Source organism: Asterias amurensis, chromosome 2, assembly GCF_032118995.1.
Source record: "Asterias amurensis chromosome 2, ASM3211899v1".
Lineage (NCBI taxonomy): Eukaryota > Metazoa > Echinodermata > Asteroidea > Forcipulatida > Asteriidae > Asterias > Asterias amurensis.
The window spans coordinates 27,702,767-27,721,783 of NC_092649.1; the positions used below are offsets into that span (position 1 = coordinate 27,702,767).

A 19,017-nucleotide genomic window follows, 5' to 3' on the forward strand; every position below is an offset into this window, starting at 1 on the left:
ACATTAATTTTACCATAGACAGGAAAGAGTATAACTCGACATTAAATTCGACATCGAATGAGCCATCTGCAAGTTAGATTTTAACATTGTCCGGTACAATGACGTGCTTGATCACAAGTAACCACTTAAATTTGAATTCATGAGACTATCTCAGACAGTTGCTATGTCACATGATTAGGGGCAAGCTTTTGCGTAGTTACATGAGACAGACTATCTCAGACAGTTGCTATGTCACATGATTAGGGGCAAGCTTTTGCGTAGTTACATGAGACAGACTATCTCAGACAGTTGCTATGTCACATGATTAGGGGCAAGCTTTTGCGTAGTTACATGAGAGATGGTGAATACCCATGCACATTCTGAATGAATGTGTTTGGCATGGAACCAAGTTTTGCTCATCTGGAGGTTGCTACACAAAAGCTTGCCCCGAACCCTTTGACGTAGCAACTGTCTGTATAGTCTGAGGAATTCAAATGTAAGTGTTACATTGTGACTAAGCAAGTCATTGTACCAGACATTATCCAAAATCTCACATATGGTTTACTGGAGAGAGGGGGGTAGGGGTGGTCACAACCAGGTAAAAGGACTGGAGAGAGATGTTAAGAGATTTGACAGATGAGCCAACTGTGAATTATTGTCAATTTGATGCAATTAGCCTAGGGAGCTGAGTCACAGGAGAGGGTATCAACCTGCTCCAACTCCTTCCCCTTACACCTAGACCCCTTAAAACCAGGTCATCCTTCCATTCCGAAAAAAAAAAAATATTTTAGAAGTGTAGTGGCCGAGCAGTTAAGAGCACCAAATTCAAACTCTGGTGTTTCTGATCAGCAGAGTGTGGGTTCAAGTCCAAGTCGTGACACTTGTTTCCTTAAGTAAGTAACTTAACCATTGCTTCGTCCTTCTGATGGGGCATAAAGCTGTTGGTCTCGTGTGTTTTGTAACAAACGTAAAAGAACTTATACACTTATCGAAAAAGAAGAGGGGTTCGCCTCGGTGTTCCTAGCTGGATTGACAGCATATTGCGCCACAACACCTTGTAAACCATTACATGGTGCTTAGGATTAGGATTCATAACTCAAACATAGTCCCACATACCTTGCAGGAAATACTGAATGTTAAAGTGCCTTGAGCGTCACTGAATGACAGATATGCACATTATATAATAAGCCACTGTTATAATATCTAAAAAAATTCTGCCCCCAAAAAACGGGGGAGGTCATTACTGTTTAATCAATCAACGCACCCCACCAATTAGATTCATACTTGTCTTCAGGCCTGGATTTCAAAAACAATAAACAAGGTGTGGGAATGGAATGCATCGTCAAAGGCTGTGCAGACATTGGGTTAATAGTAATAATAATAATAATCAAAGTCTTGTATAGTGCCGGTATCCGCCAATGCAGGCGCTTATGGCGCTTGATTTTCAATTCATTTCTAAGCACAACAGAGTTGGAAAACCCCCAAGACTTTTTAAATGACATAATTTAAGGTAAAAAATATTATAATAAAGGCCCCTTCTATATACAGCCCCCAAGTACAAGTAACCACTTAAATTTTAATTCCTCAGACTATCCAGACAGTTGCTTTGTCAAATGATTAGGGGCAAGCTTTTGCGTAAGTAAGAGACAATGCTAACACAGCCCCAAAAATAACCAGTGAAACTCAGGAGTGATTTTGAAACTCTGATGTAAACCTCTCAGGAGTGTTTCAAAACAGTTTACACTTATGAGCCAGTCAAACAATTTCAAACAATCATTGTTTTTTGTTGTTCTGTGACTCGTTTTCTTTTTTCCTAACAATTTCAGTGTTCTATGAACCGTGCAAGTCTTGCAAAAATGTGTAAGTCTTGCACGTATTAAACATTTAAGGACCCCTTAAGTCCCACATACATTGCTTTAAAGCGTGAAGGAAATAAATTCACTACTCTAATGAGTTCCAATGCTCGTCTTTGCACAAGACGTGCCAAGTCTATTAAGATTTCCAACCAGCCCACATGCTTCATTTCAATTATCTCTTGATTTGCATTTTCATAATTGATGCACTAGATTCTGTCTTTCATGGATACTAAAAGAACATCAACAACAAAATGTCTACTCCCTTGAGTTACCTGCGAAAGACATCAGACAAAAAAGGTGGAGTTGGGGAAGGTCCAAGCCTAATCTATGTGTCAACCCATGTAACAAGGAGCCCAAGGTAAGGCATTTAAAAAAATAATTATTACACATTGTCCTGCCCTGGCGAATAGGCACCATGAATTGCAAATTTGAGTACCCCTACAATCAGCGATGGGGGCGTGAGAGCCCCTAAAATATTCTTTATCATCATTGGGGGGGGGGGGGGAGAGACATTTCTCAATCACTTTGTGAAATTCTTTCCTTTTTCTTTTTAATTTCATCTTGTGACAGCCCAGACTTGGAGTGTCTGCAACACTCATTGCCGCTTGTGCCGTCAGCATAACTTAGAATAATAAGCCAGCATGACTGTGCAATATATTATTCATATAGGTCTAAATCCCAAATTATTTAGTTCACTTGCAGAATCACTTGTTGACAACATACCTATTGACCCAATAACATAGTTCCCGTTGATTTGGACTGAAAGCCACCCGTCAGACCGCACTTCTTGTTCTGACTTTGTGCATTTTTGAGACCTACTTTTCAAATGTCATTAGTCTCAATGTGTACAAACACTAAAAGGCTGCTTTATTAAAGTGTACTTACATGTAGTCAGGCAGGATTTGGTCTTTGGACAATAAAATAAGAACACTTTATCCAGTACACACGATGTAGGTTCCATTCAAATTTTTCTAAGCGATTTAAGCCTAAATTTTCCAAGGGCAAGACTATTTTATTATTTTTTAAGAATCAAATTTTTGCACACGAAGGAAGAATCACATGCCTGCCTATTTGATTAATAACTCATATTAATAAATATAAACAAGTTTGAGTACTACATTAGCAAACCCCCTACAAATGCCTCCCACTCCCCAGAGGATCCCCTACTCCACTAATAATCATAATACTACTTGGTTCTTATACAGCGCTTTATCACACACCTAGGGGCATATCAGAGTGCTTAGTATTTTTTTTAAAGTAATGTATGTGGAGCTATGATTTTGAAGTATGAAACCTATTCCTTAAAGGTAGTTGACACTATTGATCATTAGGGTGACAAGGGTGTTTTTCTGTTATTATATCTCGCAACTTCGACGACCAAATGAGCTCAAATTTTGTTGAGATACACCAAGTGAGAAGACTGGTCTTTGACAATTACCAAAGGTGTCCAGTGTCTTTAATAGCACCATGTAATGGTTTACAAGGTGCTGTGATGCAATATGCTACCAATCAGGCCAGGCCAGGCCAGGAGTGGATTTCAAAAAGAGTTAGGACTAGTCTTATCTCGAGTTAGGACCAGTTACTCGTCCTAACTTAGGACTATCCATGCAATTTGTATATCTCCTAGGACTAGTCCTAAGTTAGGACTAGTCCTAACTCTTTGTGAAATCGACCCCTGGAACACTTAGGTTAACCCCTTCTCTTTAAGATAAGTGCATTGGGTTCTTTGAAATGCATTACACAACACATGAAGCAGAGCCCCAGTTACTACTAAGTTATGTTAATAATTTGTATTCTGAAAAATGTAATAAAAGTTTGCCTTCTACATCAGTACGACACTTGCCTTCCACTCCCACACACCCCCACCACCTCCTCACTAAACAGAGCCCTAGTTACCACTAACGACATCTCTCTAAAACAATGATTGAAGATGTCAATAATTGTGATCTAAGACAGGTGTCCTAGTGAGTCATCTGATGAAAGCCCTACACATCATTGCTGCCTAAAAATGTGAGCAAACGAAACAATGGCTCTCAAAGTATACAATAATGACAAGGAATTATACTGACAAGACACTGGTGTACGGGTGAGGAAAGAATGAGAGAGAAGAAAACAGCAGACTCATTGTCCTGACAGAAGATGAGTCACGCTAATGTAGATGGTCGTCTGACATGAATGACATGGGTTTGGGGACATTAAAGTAACATTATTTGATGTCCGAGATCGATTGTGGCATGCAGAGGACTTATTGAATGACATGGGTTTTGGGACATTTAAGTGAAAGTTGTCTGATGTCCGTGATCGATCTGAACATGAAAAGGACTTTTGACACATTGGTATGGATTGAACTCTGGTTAGTCTTTGTATAAAGATTCAGTTTCTACATGAATAATTAAAGACAAATTGACGACAGGAATGGGAGAGGTTTTTCCCCCTAATGAATCATGAACAACACCTTGAGACACCTTTACGTAAAAATGCTTTAAAAATCTTGGAATCCACTGTTTGTACAATGATGGCTTGCTTTTGCCTTTAAACGGATCTTATAAACAAAAAATTGTGTCACTGTCCACAATTACCCCAAATAAACTAGTCAAAACAACTGACTAAAAACAGCTCAGAACGATCAACTTTAAACCCCCTAAATAATTGAGTTGTAATAAAAAAAAAGTATAGTATACTCATTTGGCAAAGGTAAACACAAAGCTTACAAAAACAACATGGTACAATGTCAGGCCTGTATGCTTTGTGTTTGAAAGGGCAAGGGCACCAAGGCGTTTTCTCCTTGGTAAAGGGCACCAAACAAATGTGAGGAAATTGTAAATTTTTAGTGGAGCATTTCAAGGGCACCAAGGCAATGATCTTGGGGCATAGAGGCAATCGCCCTCGTTCCCTCCGTGTGAAGCACCAATGTGCACAACGTACCCAACATTATTAAACAATGCAGTAACATCGCTGCTGGGCGTTGCCATGGAGATTGAGAACGGAACATTTTGCCTTTTGTTTGAACATGACTCACTGTCTGTTTACGGCTCCCAAGGTTAGTCCTGGTAATGACTGTCTAGGTCTACCCAGATATTAAAACATCCTAGAGAGTGGGTTAATTCAGAGGTGAGTAATTTGGGTTAATTGTAAACACTACCACTGGACCAGCACCATTTCCTAGGCCGCACCGGAGCATGCTTTAGAGTAATTATGTTTGTTTGCGATAACTGAGCGCAGATTCTTTTGTGCAATACACACAATGGTTTTCATGAGCAACTTCTGTCTTCTTCAATTTTTTTTATGTTTTTTTTTTTTTTTTTTTACGGTTGATTAGCTGTGGTACAACTCAGCTGTGCGTAGAAATTTCCAAGCCAGAAAAAATGCTTTTCTTTGTCCACATTTTAAGCCTTAATGGTATTTTTATAAAAATAAAAAAGGGAAACTTTATGTGGCCAAACAGAATTTTATGCTGACCATGGCGAATTGGGGTCAAAGTACTTGATAGAGATAAAAATAGACAGTACCATGGCTGCATCTAGTGCGGCAGTTCAAGGTTATATGAAGTAGGATATTTTCAATCAAATGCAAATTAACGTTCAGAACACTGTACAAGATCGGAAGCTAAAGCATCTGTTTTTTGCAAGCACTTGAATGAGGAAATGTTCGTTGAAGGACCAGCTGCTTTTTTGTTCTTGTCTGAGTGTTTTTTATTTGTAAACTCTCATAAATATTGAAGAATCTCAAGGACAGGCATCCTCAAAACATCCTTAGATGAAAATTAGTTTGTATTTTTAATGTCACATCGTAACGCTCACAAAATTCAGTTTAAAGATTTAATTTGACTTATACTTTCACAAAAACAATGACTAAATCTGTTCAGATTGTTGGTTTCCGATAGTAAGCGTTTAATATTCAAAGATTTCAGAGACAGCATCCAACCGTGTATGCAATAAAGCCATAGAAGGAAAAAACGGAGAGCGCGTAGTGCGACAAATTGCGTGCGATTTTGTTGTGAGATCATTTTAATAGACGTGCATACGCCATTTGTAAAATTAGCATTATACGTGACTTTTTTTCAAAACACATCTGTCAGTTATAATATTTTGCCATACAGTAGATGTCATTTACATTGACAAATAATAACACCTAGAAATGTTGCGTTGCCATTTTGGCATACACACATGTCACGTAACGATAATTTCACCATACACGCATGTCACGATAAGCTGCCTCCACAGACGACACACGGGGCGGTACCTAGTCAATGGTGCTGAGCCTAAACGGGGGGTGTAAAACGGGGCAAGGCTGGCCCCCTAAAGAGAGTCACGGGTAAGGACAGAGACATGCCTGCCAAAGTTGTTGGTACGACTTGAGCGGCGGGCTGTACAGTCCACTGGAGGGCAGCGGCAGGCTCTGCGGAGGTGGATAGCTATTAATTCTACGGACAACCTGCGAAGGACACAAAGTCTGAGGATATATATATTTTTGGGGGAAATTACACACATGTGAAAAATGCAACCAGAATCTGATGAGAAAATCCAGGAGAGAGAATAGCCACAAATATTTCAATTAAAATATTTTGGTTTATATATATTAACTATTTTCCCTCAATCCTCTATGTTATATTTTAGTGACGTTATATCTTGAGAAGAGGAGTATGAAATAAATGTTTGATTTGAATTTGAATTCAATTGCTGGTGATAATAACAAATTTGAAGTCATCAATCCACAACATGTGAGCTGTTGGTACGATATTTGACAGCCTACATTGTTAAGAGAGAACACAATCCAGACATGCAACTTTCTAATTGTATGCTGAAATATCAAAGCAGTGAATGTCATTTGTGCAATGTAAACAGCATCACACTTTTTGTAAAGTGGATGTCAGGGCGGGCGGCTGAAAACTTCACACCCTTTTTGCTTTAAAAGGATAACATTGAGTGTGTTGACCGTAAAGAGTAAGGAATTTTATGTATATGGCGTCAAGAAAAGACAACAAACATAAGGCATTATGGTGACCTATTTCATGGTTGAGTATAACACTGTATCCATACCATGGAAGTTTTTTTAAAGAGCCCATCCTACATACCTTTGTATTCAAATAACCATTGTCACTTGCATACCATACTAATAGGCATTCATGCGTTGAATATTAAGCAGTGAAAATTTCCTTCGTATAGCAGAGCAAAATGTTACACAAAATGTTTAAATTGCTCCTCAAAAATTAGGATTTGCAACTCAATAGTGTGCTGAACAAAATCACTGCCTGTTAAGCTATTTAGACAACTCACAATATATAAATACAGTACATATTTGGGACATGCATGTAACCTAGACCACTGAAGCTCCAAAACCCTACGATGCACATGACCTCCAGGGTGACAATGTACAATTCCTTCCCAGACAAGCAATCCTGTCACTTACATGTAGGTAAAAAAGTGAACCCTGAAATCTGCGAACACTGCATGAGTCACCTACCATGTCCCCGATGCGTAAATTTTTCCGCAAGAAAAACTTGTTCATGAATGCTTTGGAGGCGTGCTGGAACACCCCCTTCTAATAACTTTAGACAGAAAGGGGGTACTGAGCAGATCGTCTTACGTGTACGAATGCAGTGAAAACAGTTGATTCATATACTCACCTGAGCAGGGCACAAAGTCGAGCGTGATGGTTCCATGAGGAACATGGTGGAGGGGGAACCAGTACTGTTTCTTCCCACTGACCCGCCGCTTCGCAATGTGCAGTTACTTCACCCAAAGGCCTTTTTGATTGCGAGTCCTAAGCTACACTTATTGGTCATACTTTTGGGCGTTTACTGATCCTAATTAAAGCATTGCGTGATAATGGGTGATGGAAGGCTTAAAAGATATCCCTTCATTCATGCACACATGTTTATATGCATGTATCATCCAGTACACCGAGCCAAGAACTTCAAGAGAAATTCTCGTGAAAAAAAAACAACATTATACTTTTGCTCTATATAACTCTATTTTTTCATTTTTTAAATTGCGTGAAGGTCTAAGTTAAAAATTCCTTACATTCAGCAAACTCTTTGATCCGACTGGTGTCAAAGCACCTACAAACTAAAATTCATCATTTATTCATTGTGCTCTTCATGTACCACAGAACTAAAAACAAAACACTGCGTATTTAGTGTACAAGAATCTAAAAGTAAAATCAACACAAGAGAGAAAAACTTAGGAAAGAAAAGAAAGACTCACCACTACAGATAATCGTATCAGTCTATGAAATGAAGAATACTTCGTCTTATTACAAACCACAACACTAACAACAGAAAGAAAGCATGCTTACCTGGCCCTGGGGCTGTATCTGAAACTGCTGCTGTTGCTGTTGCTGCGGTGTTGGTGCTTGCTGTTGTTGCTGTGACGGCTGCTGCTGTTGATATTGAGGGGTCTGTCCGGAAGGGAACTGCTGGGGCTGCTGAAACTGCTGCTGATTGAAACTCTGTTGGGCAGGCACCTGTGCATACTGAGGAAAACAAAACATTTTAAAAGGCATTGCAGCCGACTTTCACTTAATGTTAGGAGAAATCCTATCTCGAGTTAGGATGGGTTCAAGAGTCCTAATGTCTACGGTTATGGAACTTAATACGCCTTAAGTCCTAAGATTGATCCTAAGTAAGGTAGAGTTTTGTGTAATCTACTAATCTACATCTGGACACTTTTGGTAATTACTCAAACAATTTTTAGCATATAAAACTTATTTGGTATCGAGCAATGGGAGAGCTGTTGATAGTATAACACTGTGAGAAATAGCCCCTCTGAAGTAAGAATATTTTGAGAAAGAGGCCTGACGCTTTTCATTACGCATCTGAAAGAACACAAATGTGTGCAACAATGGTGTTTTTTCTTTCACTATTGTCTTGCAAGATTGACCAATTGAGCCTAAATTTGAAAAGGTTTGTTATTTTATGCATATATGTTGGGATACACCAAGAGAGAAGACTGGTCTTTTGAGGTGTCCAGTGCCTTTAAAGTTACCCAAACACAACTGTTAACCAGAAACTTTATGTGCCGTGCTGTGATTTCATCTATTATAAATAACACACAAACAGATCTAATTGGGTCACGTCCCTTATTTGTGACAGCAAGTTATGCCTGTCAAACATTCAACAGATGGACAAGCGCTTGCAAAAATATATGCGAAAGTCCATGGAACTTTTTACTAATCTGTTGGATCCACTGATTAGTTGGAACCAAAAATAGAACCAAATACTTAATCTCTTCAACGTTTTTCATATATGCATATCAACAAATGTATACCATGTTATGTCAAGTTAAAAGGCACAGCTGTATTAGGTATTTGTTGGGTAGCCTACATTGTAAATTAGTACAACTATCCTGGATTTTCTCTTGGACTTTAAAAACATGCAACAGACATTGCTGAATCAAGGAGCAAAAGTCATTGCCGACAAAAAGTTCAGCTCGGTTCTTACGTGTACTTCCTGCGAATGCTTAGTGCAAACAAATTTTTCTGATGCCACAATTGGAAAACCAGCGCATACCAATTAATGCATCACCAAATTTTGCTTTGCATTCAAGTTAACTGGAAGCATGAACCAGGCTTTACGATAAAAATTTTAGGCATAGGTGAAATGATGGTAACTGCACCTTTGGATGCCCCTGGGGCCGATTTCCACAAAGAGACAAGACTAATTTAAGTTATGACCAGTTACTAACCAGTTACCGGTCTTAGTTACGACTAGTCCTATCTCTAAGCATTGCCTAGGACTAGTCCTAAGTTAGGAGTAAGAAGTTCCTGAGTTCTGTGAAATCGACCCCTGGAATGATAAATTACAAGGTGCTTCAAGGAACACATAGCCAGAGCAGTAGAGAAGGGAGGGTTTGATTTGTTTTTGATCTGAGTAAAACAAAATAGCTGGGTTTAGGTTTTGTTCACTGGGTAGACATGTATGGAAAAAGTCTGAATTCCGATAAATATCTGAAAGTTCTCCTCGTTGTATATCAGTTACACTTGCAGTACTGTCAGTGAATGCTGGCATTCAGGCCTGATACTTCATAGAGGCACTGAAGGCGGTTGCCTCCATGCCCTTTGCTCATTGCCTTGGTGCCCTTGAATTGCTCTCAGTGTAAATTTACAATTTCCAAAATGCCTTGGTGCCCTTGCCTTCTCAAAAAGGACGCATACAGGCCTGAGCTTCTCACAAGGAGAATTCTCGGGTGGGTTTGTGTAGACTTGGAGGAGGCTTGGAAGGAATGACACAAATTGCAAAAATCTTTTTATATAGTATGATTAACTTCCTGCATCATGCCATTCATTTGAGACTTGTTTGACCATATTTGGGGGCAAAATTGTAACTCCGCAACTGACTATTTATTGAAGCAAACTATTATCAGCAGAAGACCAACAAAATGTTGTTAATCAGGGGACAAACATTTCCACCAAATCATTGACAGTCAGGATTGATGAGTGGCGTGTGAAGCTTTGCATGGTGTGGATAATAACAAGCAATTATAAATAGTAAACTTGCGAGTACAACCACCACTCAGATTCTAATGAGCAGGGTCAGAATCTGCTGAGTAGAATCTGATCCTGCTTAGTATAAGTGATTGCGCTTAGCAACTTCATGAAATTTACCCCCTGACAAAGGAACAATTACACCTTTGTCCATGATTCATTGAGACAACAAAGTCTGCCGCGAAATACTCAATGATGCAATTGCCGCACGTATGATTGGCTGCTGAATAATAAGTCACACACAGATGCTCTCGGTCCTCACTCATCACACAATAATATGCGCAGGACCTAGACAGATTCTGCTTACTTCCTGCCACTAAATGACAAGTCTCAGCTCCCCCACCCCCTTCCCATGAACAATGGGCACTTGGCTAACCACCAGGGGGCATTCAATGTAGACTAAGTAGAGAGCAGCACTCCCATTCAACTCCATTTCCTGAGTAGCCTTACACACGACCAGCCTCCGAGTCCCCCAAAACCCCTCTTGCCAAGATTGGAAATTGAGACTAATCTCTGTGACATGCCCATCATTTAATTCAGACGTTTAAAAGGCAAATGTTGAAAGGGAACCATGTCACCACGGGTTCAAGGGTGAGCGCCAACGAGTAAACACACTGCTAAATTGGCTAAATCCGTTCAGCATTGCCATCAGGAAGTAAAGGAAATAAACCCATACTCAATATAGGCCCAGAGTCTCAATCCCAGGCTTAAGAGATCCTTTTGTGGTCCAACAAAAAAAGGAGGAAGATTTGCACCTCCGGTCCAACAAATCTTCAGAATGTAACATCAATTAATAAACCCAAACTTGAGTTTGTTTCAATATATCACTTGGCTCACTAGACAGAGACTTAACCTTGCAACTGCTAAATGTGTCCCAAGGTCTGGACCCATGCCCAAAAGAGGAAAAAATCCTGAAATACCCATACATCAATCAACAGCCATGCTAAAAGCATCTATTTAGGGACCTCATCTATGATGGATGATTTATCCACGAACTACCTCTTCATGAACTGTTAAAAACGATCAAGGACAGCAGGAAATCTTGTATCTATTCTTAATGAAACAGATGACAAGAGATGACCAGTAAGCAGCCTAGCTTGGATCAAGTTCACTCCTGTCCCTTTAATAAAATAGTCAAACAAGTGTTTGTGTCACAGCCAATTTTTAGGGTCCAAGTATACGGGATGGTCCAATTTGTAGGGCCCAAGTATACGGGATGGTCCTTTTGGAGGGAATTAAGATTTCAGACTTTTTTTTTTCATTGCTGAGGATTTAGAGTATCTCAATTGGCCGAAGAAACCGATGACTAAACACATGTCAATTTAGTGAGCAACAGTGGCGGGTGACATGAAGACACATTAGTGAAGACCATAGACACTATGGGGGCTTGTGGTCTGATGAGGTCAAGGTCTCAATAGAGGTTCCTGGCATCATAAAGTATAAAGTCCATCCATTAAATCATTGCAGTCCCCGCTGCTAAAATATAGGATTTGAGCTGCCTCAATCTACTGGGCATCATTTGTTTTTCACTGTTTTTCACTTGTGACACACACACATTCACTTTGCACGAAGCATTCGTAGCAATTATGAATTGGGCTTTGTTACATCAAAAAGCATTTTTTTAAAATCATTCCTGTACTAACAAGTAAAACTTTGGTACTGTCCATTTATGCATATGTATTAGGAAGTAAAAAGCTTCCCTAGTTTATTTTGAGTTCTGCCTTGACGTGCCGGCTCTACCAACTGAGCTAGCTAGCCCTATGTTGGCAGTCTCCCCATTTTGTCAATATCTTTGTTCATGGGTGACAGCCAGAAACCATACAACCTGTAACTGCCGTATCACACACAGGTTTACAACACGACATGGGAAGTGGCAGCAGAGGGATCACCTTAAATTACTAGATAACAGATATTTAGAATTATCCACCGACTTGCTATAAACTGTGGCATTTCCTCATGCCATGATTTGACCATAGCACTTGCCTAGAACAGGATGGCAGTCAAGTTGTAGAACAAGCTCAATTTACACATGTCTGACAACAATTTATAAAAATAGGCAAAAGTAATGTCCTTCTCTACATGACAAGACATCTCCCCAGAAGAAGTGATTTCCGGCTGGGGATAAGTGTGAATTGTAGGGTGTCATGGCCTAGTGGTTAAGAGCATTAGCATTGAATTCAAGATCTGGTGGTTAAGTCATCAGTGTGGGTTCGAACCCTTGTCATGGCACGCAGGTCCTTGAGCAAAATGCTTTACTATAATTGCTTCTCTGCACCCGGTAGTATAAATGGGTACCTGTGTGAGTAGAGCTTGATATTGTGTATGAAAAGCCATTAGCGCCATACAGCAGCTCTGGGCTGTATACTCCACAAGGAGCTGAGACAGATTAAAGGAATGTTATTGGCCTACAGACCAGTCCTAATGACCAGGGCACTAATGTAAAGTGCATTGAGACGTTATTGTGAAACGCGCTACATAAGAACTAGTTATTATTATTAATTGATTTAGAGTTGTTGTTTTTTTACCTGGGTTGCAACGGGATACTGTCCCTGTTGCTGTAGGAGTTGTTGCTGTTGATTTTGAGTTATTTGCTGTTGCTGCTGCTGCTGTTGTGCAGGAGGCTGCTGTTGGAATTGACCCTGCTGCCCAGAAGTGGTTGACGAAACACCTGATGCTACCTGCTGTTGCGAGGACGGCTGAGGTGCCTGAGCCTGCTGCTGCTGTGTGGACTGCTGCTGCTGTTGCTGCTGTGAGTTTGATGATACAGGGATAGAACGAACACTCTGTGGCTTGCTTGAAGTATCCGATGGTGCCGATGAACCAAGACCACTGTCTTGTGTGGTAATGTTGGAGGAACCTTCAGCTACAAAGCAAAACATTCAAACATCTCAATGAAAAACAATGACATCTCAATGAAAAACAATGACATCTCAATGAAAAACAATGACGTCTCAATGAAAAACAATGACATCTCAATGCAAAACAATGACATCTCAATGAAAAACAACTCCTTTTAAAACAGCACTGCAATCAGTTGTATTTAAACACTTTCATCCAGGCCTTGAACTTCGCTCAAAAAGCAATTTTCCTCTGGTAAGGAACACTTCCACGAGGAATATTTGCAAAGAGCACCACAGCATATACACAGGGCACCACAGCAATTGCTGTGGGCACCGTGGGTTAATTCAAAGCCTGCTTTATCAATGAAGATTTCACTCATTAACTTTTATTCAGCAACTACTTCCAGCTGGAGAAACAACAATTTCAGAATGAATGCCCCTTTACCAGACCTAATACACAGCTTTGGTCCCTACACGATGCTTTTAATGGTTAATATGGCAATAACGCCAGTGTTGATTAACATGCATGTACATTGTGTGGATGGATACAGAGAGAACAGACGCCTCCAGAGTCATCTCATGTTTTTCTCTGTCTGCAGCCTGCTCTCCACCAAGGTCAATGCTTTAAAACACTCCTCATGAAATGAACACACAATGGGTGCTCATCATGAAAAATGTGATAAACACACTAAATGATGCCTTAATGATTAATAATGGGTTTTAAAGGGTTTGGATACTTTTTTTATAATAATATTACGATACATTTTTATGGCGCATAATGCAGGAGCCTCTATGCGCAACATTAACAGAAAACAGAAAACATTAACAATGAAAAAGAAAAGGTTTCAGGGTTATTTTAAATACATATTTTGCTGGATTTTCCATTTCACATGGCTTTGCCTTGTATAATGGAATAGTCAAAATTCTACCTTGTGATCATATTCTGTGACAATGCACTCGTATGATGAAGGCTGGTATTGATGATTTATAATTGAATCTGTCTGGTGGCATGGTTATCATGCCTCGTTTTTGCTTTGTTTTTGAAAGGGCAAGGGCACCAAGGTTTGTTTTAACCTTGGTCATGGGCACCCTATGAGGATATTGTAAATTTCTACTGGAGCATTTCAAGGGCACCAAGGCAATAACCAGGGAGCATGTGCGCAATGGCCTCCGTTTCCTCAGTGTGAAGTATCAGGCCTGCCTTGACCCCGAGACTGGCCCCCCTTATCTCTCTTACGCTTCACCCGCCAACATACACATCATCATGTATCATACGCAACGGCAGTACAAGAACCAGGCAATCATTATTGGATCCTACAGATTGTAAACCATCATGCCTGAACTGATTCCATGGCCAGCTTTTTTTTTCACTGAAGTCTACCGCATATAAGAAAGATAGCACAGTCGTAAGCAAACCTTGAGACATCACCTGTCAAATATTTAGACAAGATGAAACATTCAATCCCAAGCATAAACTGTGGAATTCCACGACATGACTTTTTAATTACAGATCTCTATTAGTATAAGCTGCAAGAATGTGTTTTGTTTTATCAAGGAAACGAGACAGAACAACAAGAAGGATATCTGGTAAAACACTGATTTTTCAGTACTGCACTCCCATTGGTAAACTGTACTGAGCAACGAAACCAAATAAATATATCTCTTTTAGGAAACAATCGAGTACCAACAGGCCTCAAATTTCACAGAGGCCACGGCCTCCGTTGCCCTGGTCTTTGCCTTGGTGCCCCTTTCAAATGTTTCAGATAGACTTTAAGATTTTCAAAATGAAAATGGCCTTGCCGGCTCAAACATGAAACTCCCCTGTCTGCTCCAACACTAAACGAATAATTAATCTCATAATTTAGTAACAACCAAAAGAGAAATTTGTTTGAACGCTGATAAGTTTTGAGGAAGGAGGTAGGGGGGAAAGGGTAAGGTTGAATCCCATGCATCTTTAATTCCCCTGCCTCCTGCTTTTCTCATTATAATGTGCTCCTTTGTGTCTAGATACATCTCAATATGTCTGCAAAGTAGATTTCTTAAGGGCTTTTACACGTTATATTCCTAGATCTTTAACATACACTAAAAAAAACTGTGCACTCTGCTAAGTGTTATCAAATCAATATTTGATCTGGGGGTCACCCATGCCAGATAAAATATGATTTACACTGTGTTTCTGCGCAAGTCATCAGAAAAAAAAGTTACCTTGTGACGGGATTGTTCACAACCTTGTGCTCATTTCGTATTCAGGGACTTATGCATTCTTCAACTTGACCCCAAAGTTGAAAGGTCACAGGGGCCTCACAACTTTTATTTGTGTACAAAATCGCCTGGGTTCAATAAAACAAAGTTACATGGAAACCGAATTCCATACATTACAGTCTATATAGTTCAATGGTTATAAGCGTGGAATTTTTGTGCCAATATAAGCAAGCACCACACAAGTCCTGCATCACTCTCACTGAATGCCAGACGAAATCAAACATTTCTGAAATGGCGAGGTGCTATGTGCACACCTGTGAGTGCCTCATGAACATAATACATCTGCATTAAACCTACCAACATTACATTCAAAGGGGGTGTTTAGAGACTTGTCACATTTTAAGCATATGTGTACAAGGTCATTCACAACCACAATGTTTAGACATGACCATACAGAGCTATGTGTATCCCAGTGTGAATCTTGTCCCTCTGTTATGTAAAGAGGGGGGGGGGTGTACCTACTTCATCACCAATATTTCATTGTAACACCATTGGTGTTTCCGCTTACAATGTTTTGTAGCTAAATATGAGAAACGCAAACAAGGAGTGAGATTATTACCACAAAGCCGCACACAAACGCATGAAAAGAGTCTACCGATACTATATTATGCTTAATTAGTTTTTCTCACAGAGGCTTAGTGCTGACTGTGTGTTAACCCTGAAATACTGTCTACAGATCCAGTTCACACACACATGTATGCAATATGACCAGACGGTGGTCATTCAAATTTCAAACAAACGGGTCACATGAGGGGAAAACAGACAAACTAACAAAAAAAGCTGCTTAATTATTTTGGGTTTATATGAATGGAGGACCAAAACAGAAGAGAAATCAAAAGTGACAACACATTAATTCTGTTTTTTTTTTAACGACCTCCTTAAAGAGCCAAACAGAAATCAGCGGCTTAATTCGAATGGAATGAATTATGACCTCACATGATGGAAAACAAACAAACAAACAAACAAACAAACAAACAAACTGTTTGACTATTTCATTTCATAAGATTGGAGGAACAAAACAGAAGAAAAAATGAAAAAGACAACACATTGATTCTGATTTTTTAACGACCTCATTAAAAAAGCCTAACAGAAATTGGCGGCTAAATTGGGATGGAATGAATTATAAGCTGACCTTCACTCTCTTTCTGTTTCTCCTGTTTTTCGCGCTGATCTCTGTTCTTCTTCACGGCGGCAATGCGGTCTCTTATGATCTTGGTGACCACTCTAAGGTCCTCTTCATTCAGGAAGCCAGAGCGAACCTGTATTTAAACAAGAAAGGAAGGGCAGATGGGGCTGTTATTGTCAACATGCAACTGGTATGGTAAAACCCTCATGATGGATCACTGTAATTTACATTTTGATGGCCATCATAAAGCCTATGACAACAGTATTTCCCTTCTCACCAACTGTAAAACAGACAGATATTCCTGCATTGTTACTTATGTTTAAGGGCAAATCCAATTGCAAAGTACAGTAAACCATACTTTTATTTGGATCAGGCATGAAAAATGGTCCTTGGAGAAAAGGTAGGACAATTATATTGATTATAAACATGGTTTAGGCTGTAATAGACTTCTTAATAAAAATAATTCAGATTTTTCTGAAGTGCAAACAATTAGAAACAGACTTAAGTAAAGCTGGTAGGAAGAATATCATGCCTGTTGAATGTAGCTTTTTTTAACAGTAGAACTAAATCACTGGATGTGACAACAAAAGTGCTACATGTAGGTAATTCCATTTACCATACAACAATGCTAATAACAGGGAAAACATGTTCGCAGGCCAACTTAGAATCACATACTAATAAAAACATGACCTGGGTCACTCCCAAACCAAAGACAAACTTGATCACACAACAACAAAATCGTTCATGCCGGTGGGTTTATTTTCTTAATATTGTTGCACTGCTTACAAAATGCTGACCTTAGTCAAACACCTTTGTCAGATGGCCTACTAGCAATTTTTTTTTTTTTTTTTTCAGAGTTGACCGAGTACAATTTTCTTGTACAAACAAAAAATGTTGAAGTTTTTTTGGATTATGTACAGAAGGAAACTCCTGAACCAAATCGGTAAGGTAAAACTTTTTTTTTTAGCCCACTGTGTTCAAGTCACCATATATCTGAATGGTTGAATTTCTATGGCAGTAACTTCATCAAGTGATTCCATTTTCTGTTGTTAACAATTGATGGAATTTCTCCAATGATGTGCAACTGACCCAAACAGAAGTATAAATACAATTGTTCAATTTTGTTCCACATGCTCGGGAAAATTAATTCAACAGTTATTATCAGTTTCACAAAAAAACTAAAGTCATGGCATCAGGCCTGATACTTCACCGAGGCAACGAACCTCCATGGCCCCTGGTCAATGCATTCGTGCCCTTGAATGCTTCAGAGGAAATTTCCAATTTCTTCATAGGGTGGCTTTACTTAGGAGAAAATGCCTTGGTGCCCTTGCTCTTTCAAAACCGAAGTATACAGGCCTGTGTAATGAGTCTTAACTTTCTATTGTAACGCAAATCACCAACATGTACTGTACTACTTCATCAATAAGTCTTAACTAAATAGGAAAGTGTTGTAACTTCTCGCTTGAACTATCACTGCCATCCATAGAAATGTGGCCAATGAAAGCAACAGAATGAAACCATGTGTGGCAAACCTTTTATTCCAATATTTGTCATGGACGGCTGTCTCATATTATTCTGCGGGTAGAATGGAGTCCCTTTAGGGCATAGGATTGTTAAAAACATGGCAAGACAACTCGCTAGAAATTTAAGACTCTTTATTCAAAAGTACCCTATAAAACCATTCAAACATAAAACTCTTGCAAATGTTGATCCTTTCCTAATGGCAAATTTCCAAAAAGCAACGACATATCTTTGACTTTTTGTCTTTCTCTTTTATAACTCAGTTGGCTTTGATAGCTGCAGTTAAGGAAATAAAACACGAGCCAAAAGTCCAAAGCCCAGCGTTTAGTAAACTTGCATACATGTAACAATATCAACCAAGGGCTGATTTCAAAAAGTAATTTAATTCATCGCAAAGCAAATTGTCAGCATGTATAGTGACTTGTATTGTGACATCACAATTTACTTAGAAACTATGATTGATTTGCAGTTACGATCAATCTTTGCTCTTCGTGAAATTGGCCCCGGAATTAAGTAATAATTGCACTTTAAAATGAAGTTGATAAATTGAAATTCCGCACCTTCCAGCGTATTTCCAGAGTACTTCCAGACCTAGTGTAAATGCGCGGACGCAATGTGCAATTCACGTATTTTGTGTGTGAAGGGTCTATTCAAACCAGTTTCTTTCTCACCATTTCTGCAGCCACTTTCTCGGGTTCATCTTTCTGCAGGTAGAAGGCAAACTGAAGTGCCTCGTTGTCTTTGTGCTTGTCTCGTCGCTTCTTGGGGTCTTCTACCCTCAGCTGCAGCTGGATGTTGTCTGTGTTTGTATCCTCCACCAGCTCCACTCGGAATCCTGTATCCTCAAAGAACTCGTGCTTCAGAAGGTTCTGGATGCTGTACCTATTGTCAACAAAAATAACAACAACATTAGGGAAGTCATATGAAGAAGAACAAGAAGTTAGAAATG

At 39.4% G+C, this 19,017-nt stretch overlaps 1 protein-coding gene across 1 annotated transcript in view; it reads right to left on the minus strand.

Moving 5' to 3' along the window:
- The window catches only part of LOC139954521 (uncharacterized), a 66,469-nt gene that overhangs the window by 22,831 nt on the left and 24,621 nt on the right, over window positions 1-19,017 (minus strand). Inside the window, 4 exon segments of the mRNA XM_071954363.1 lie at window positions 8,133-8,309; window positions 12,845-13,182; window positions 16,554-16,680; window positions 18,740-18,950. Of these exon segments, the coding sequence (XP_071810464.1) occupies window positions 8,133-8,309; window positions 12,845-13,182; window positions 16,554-16,680; window positions 18,740-18,950 (853 nt within the window).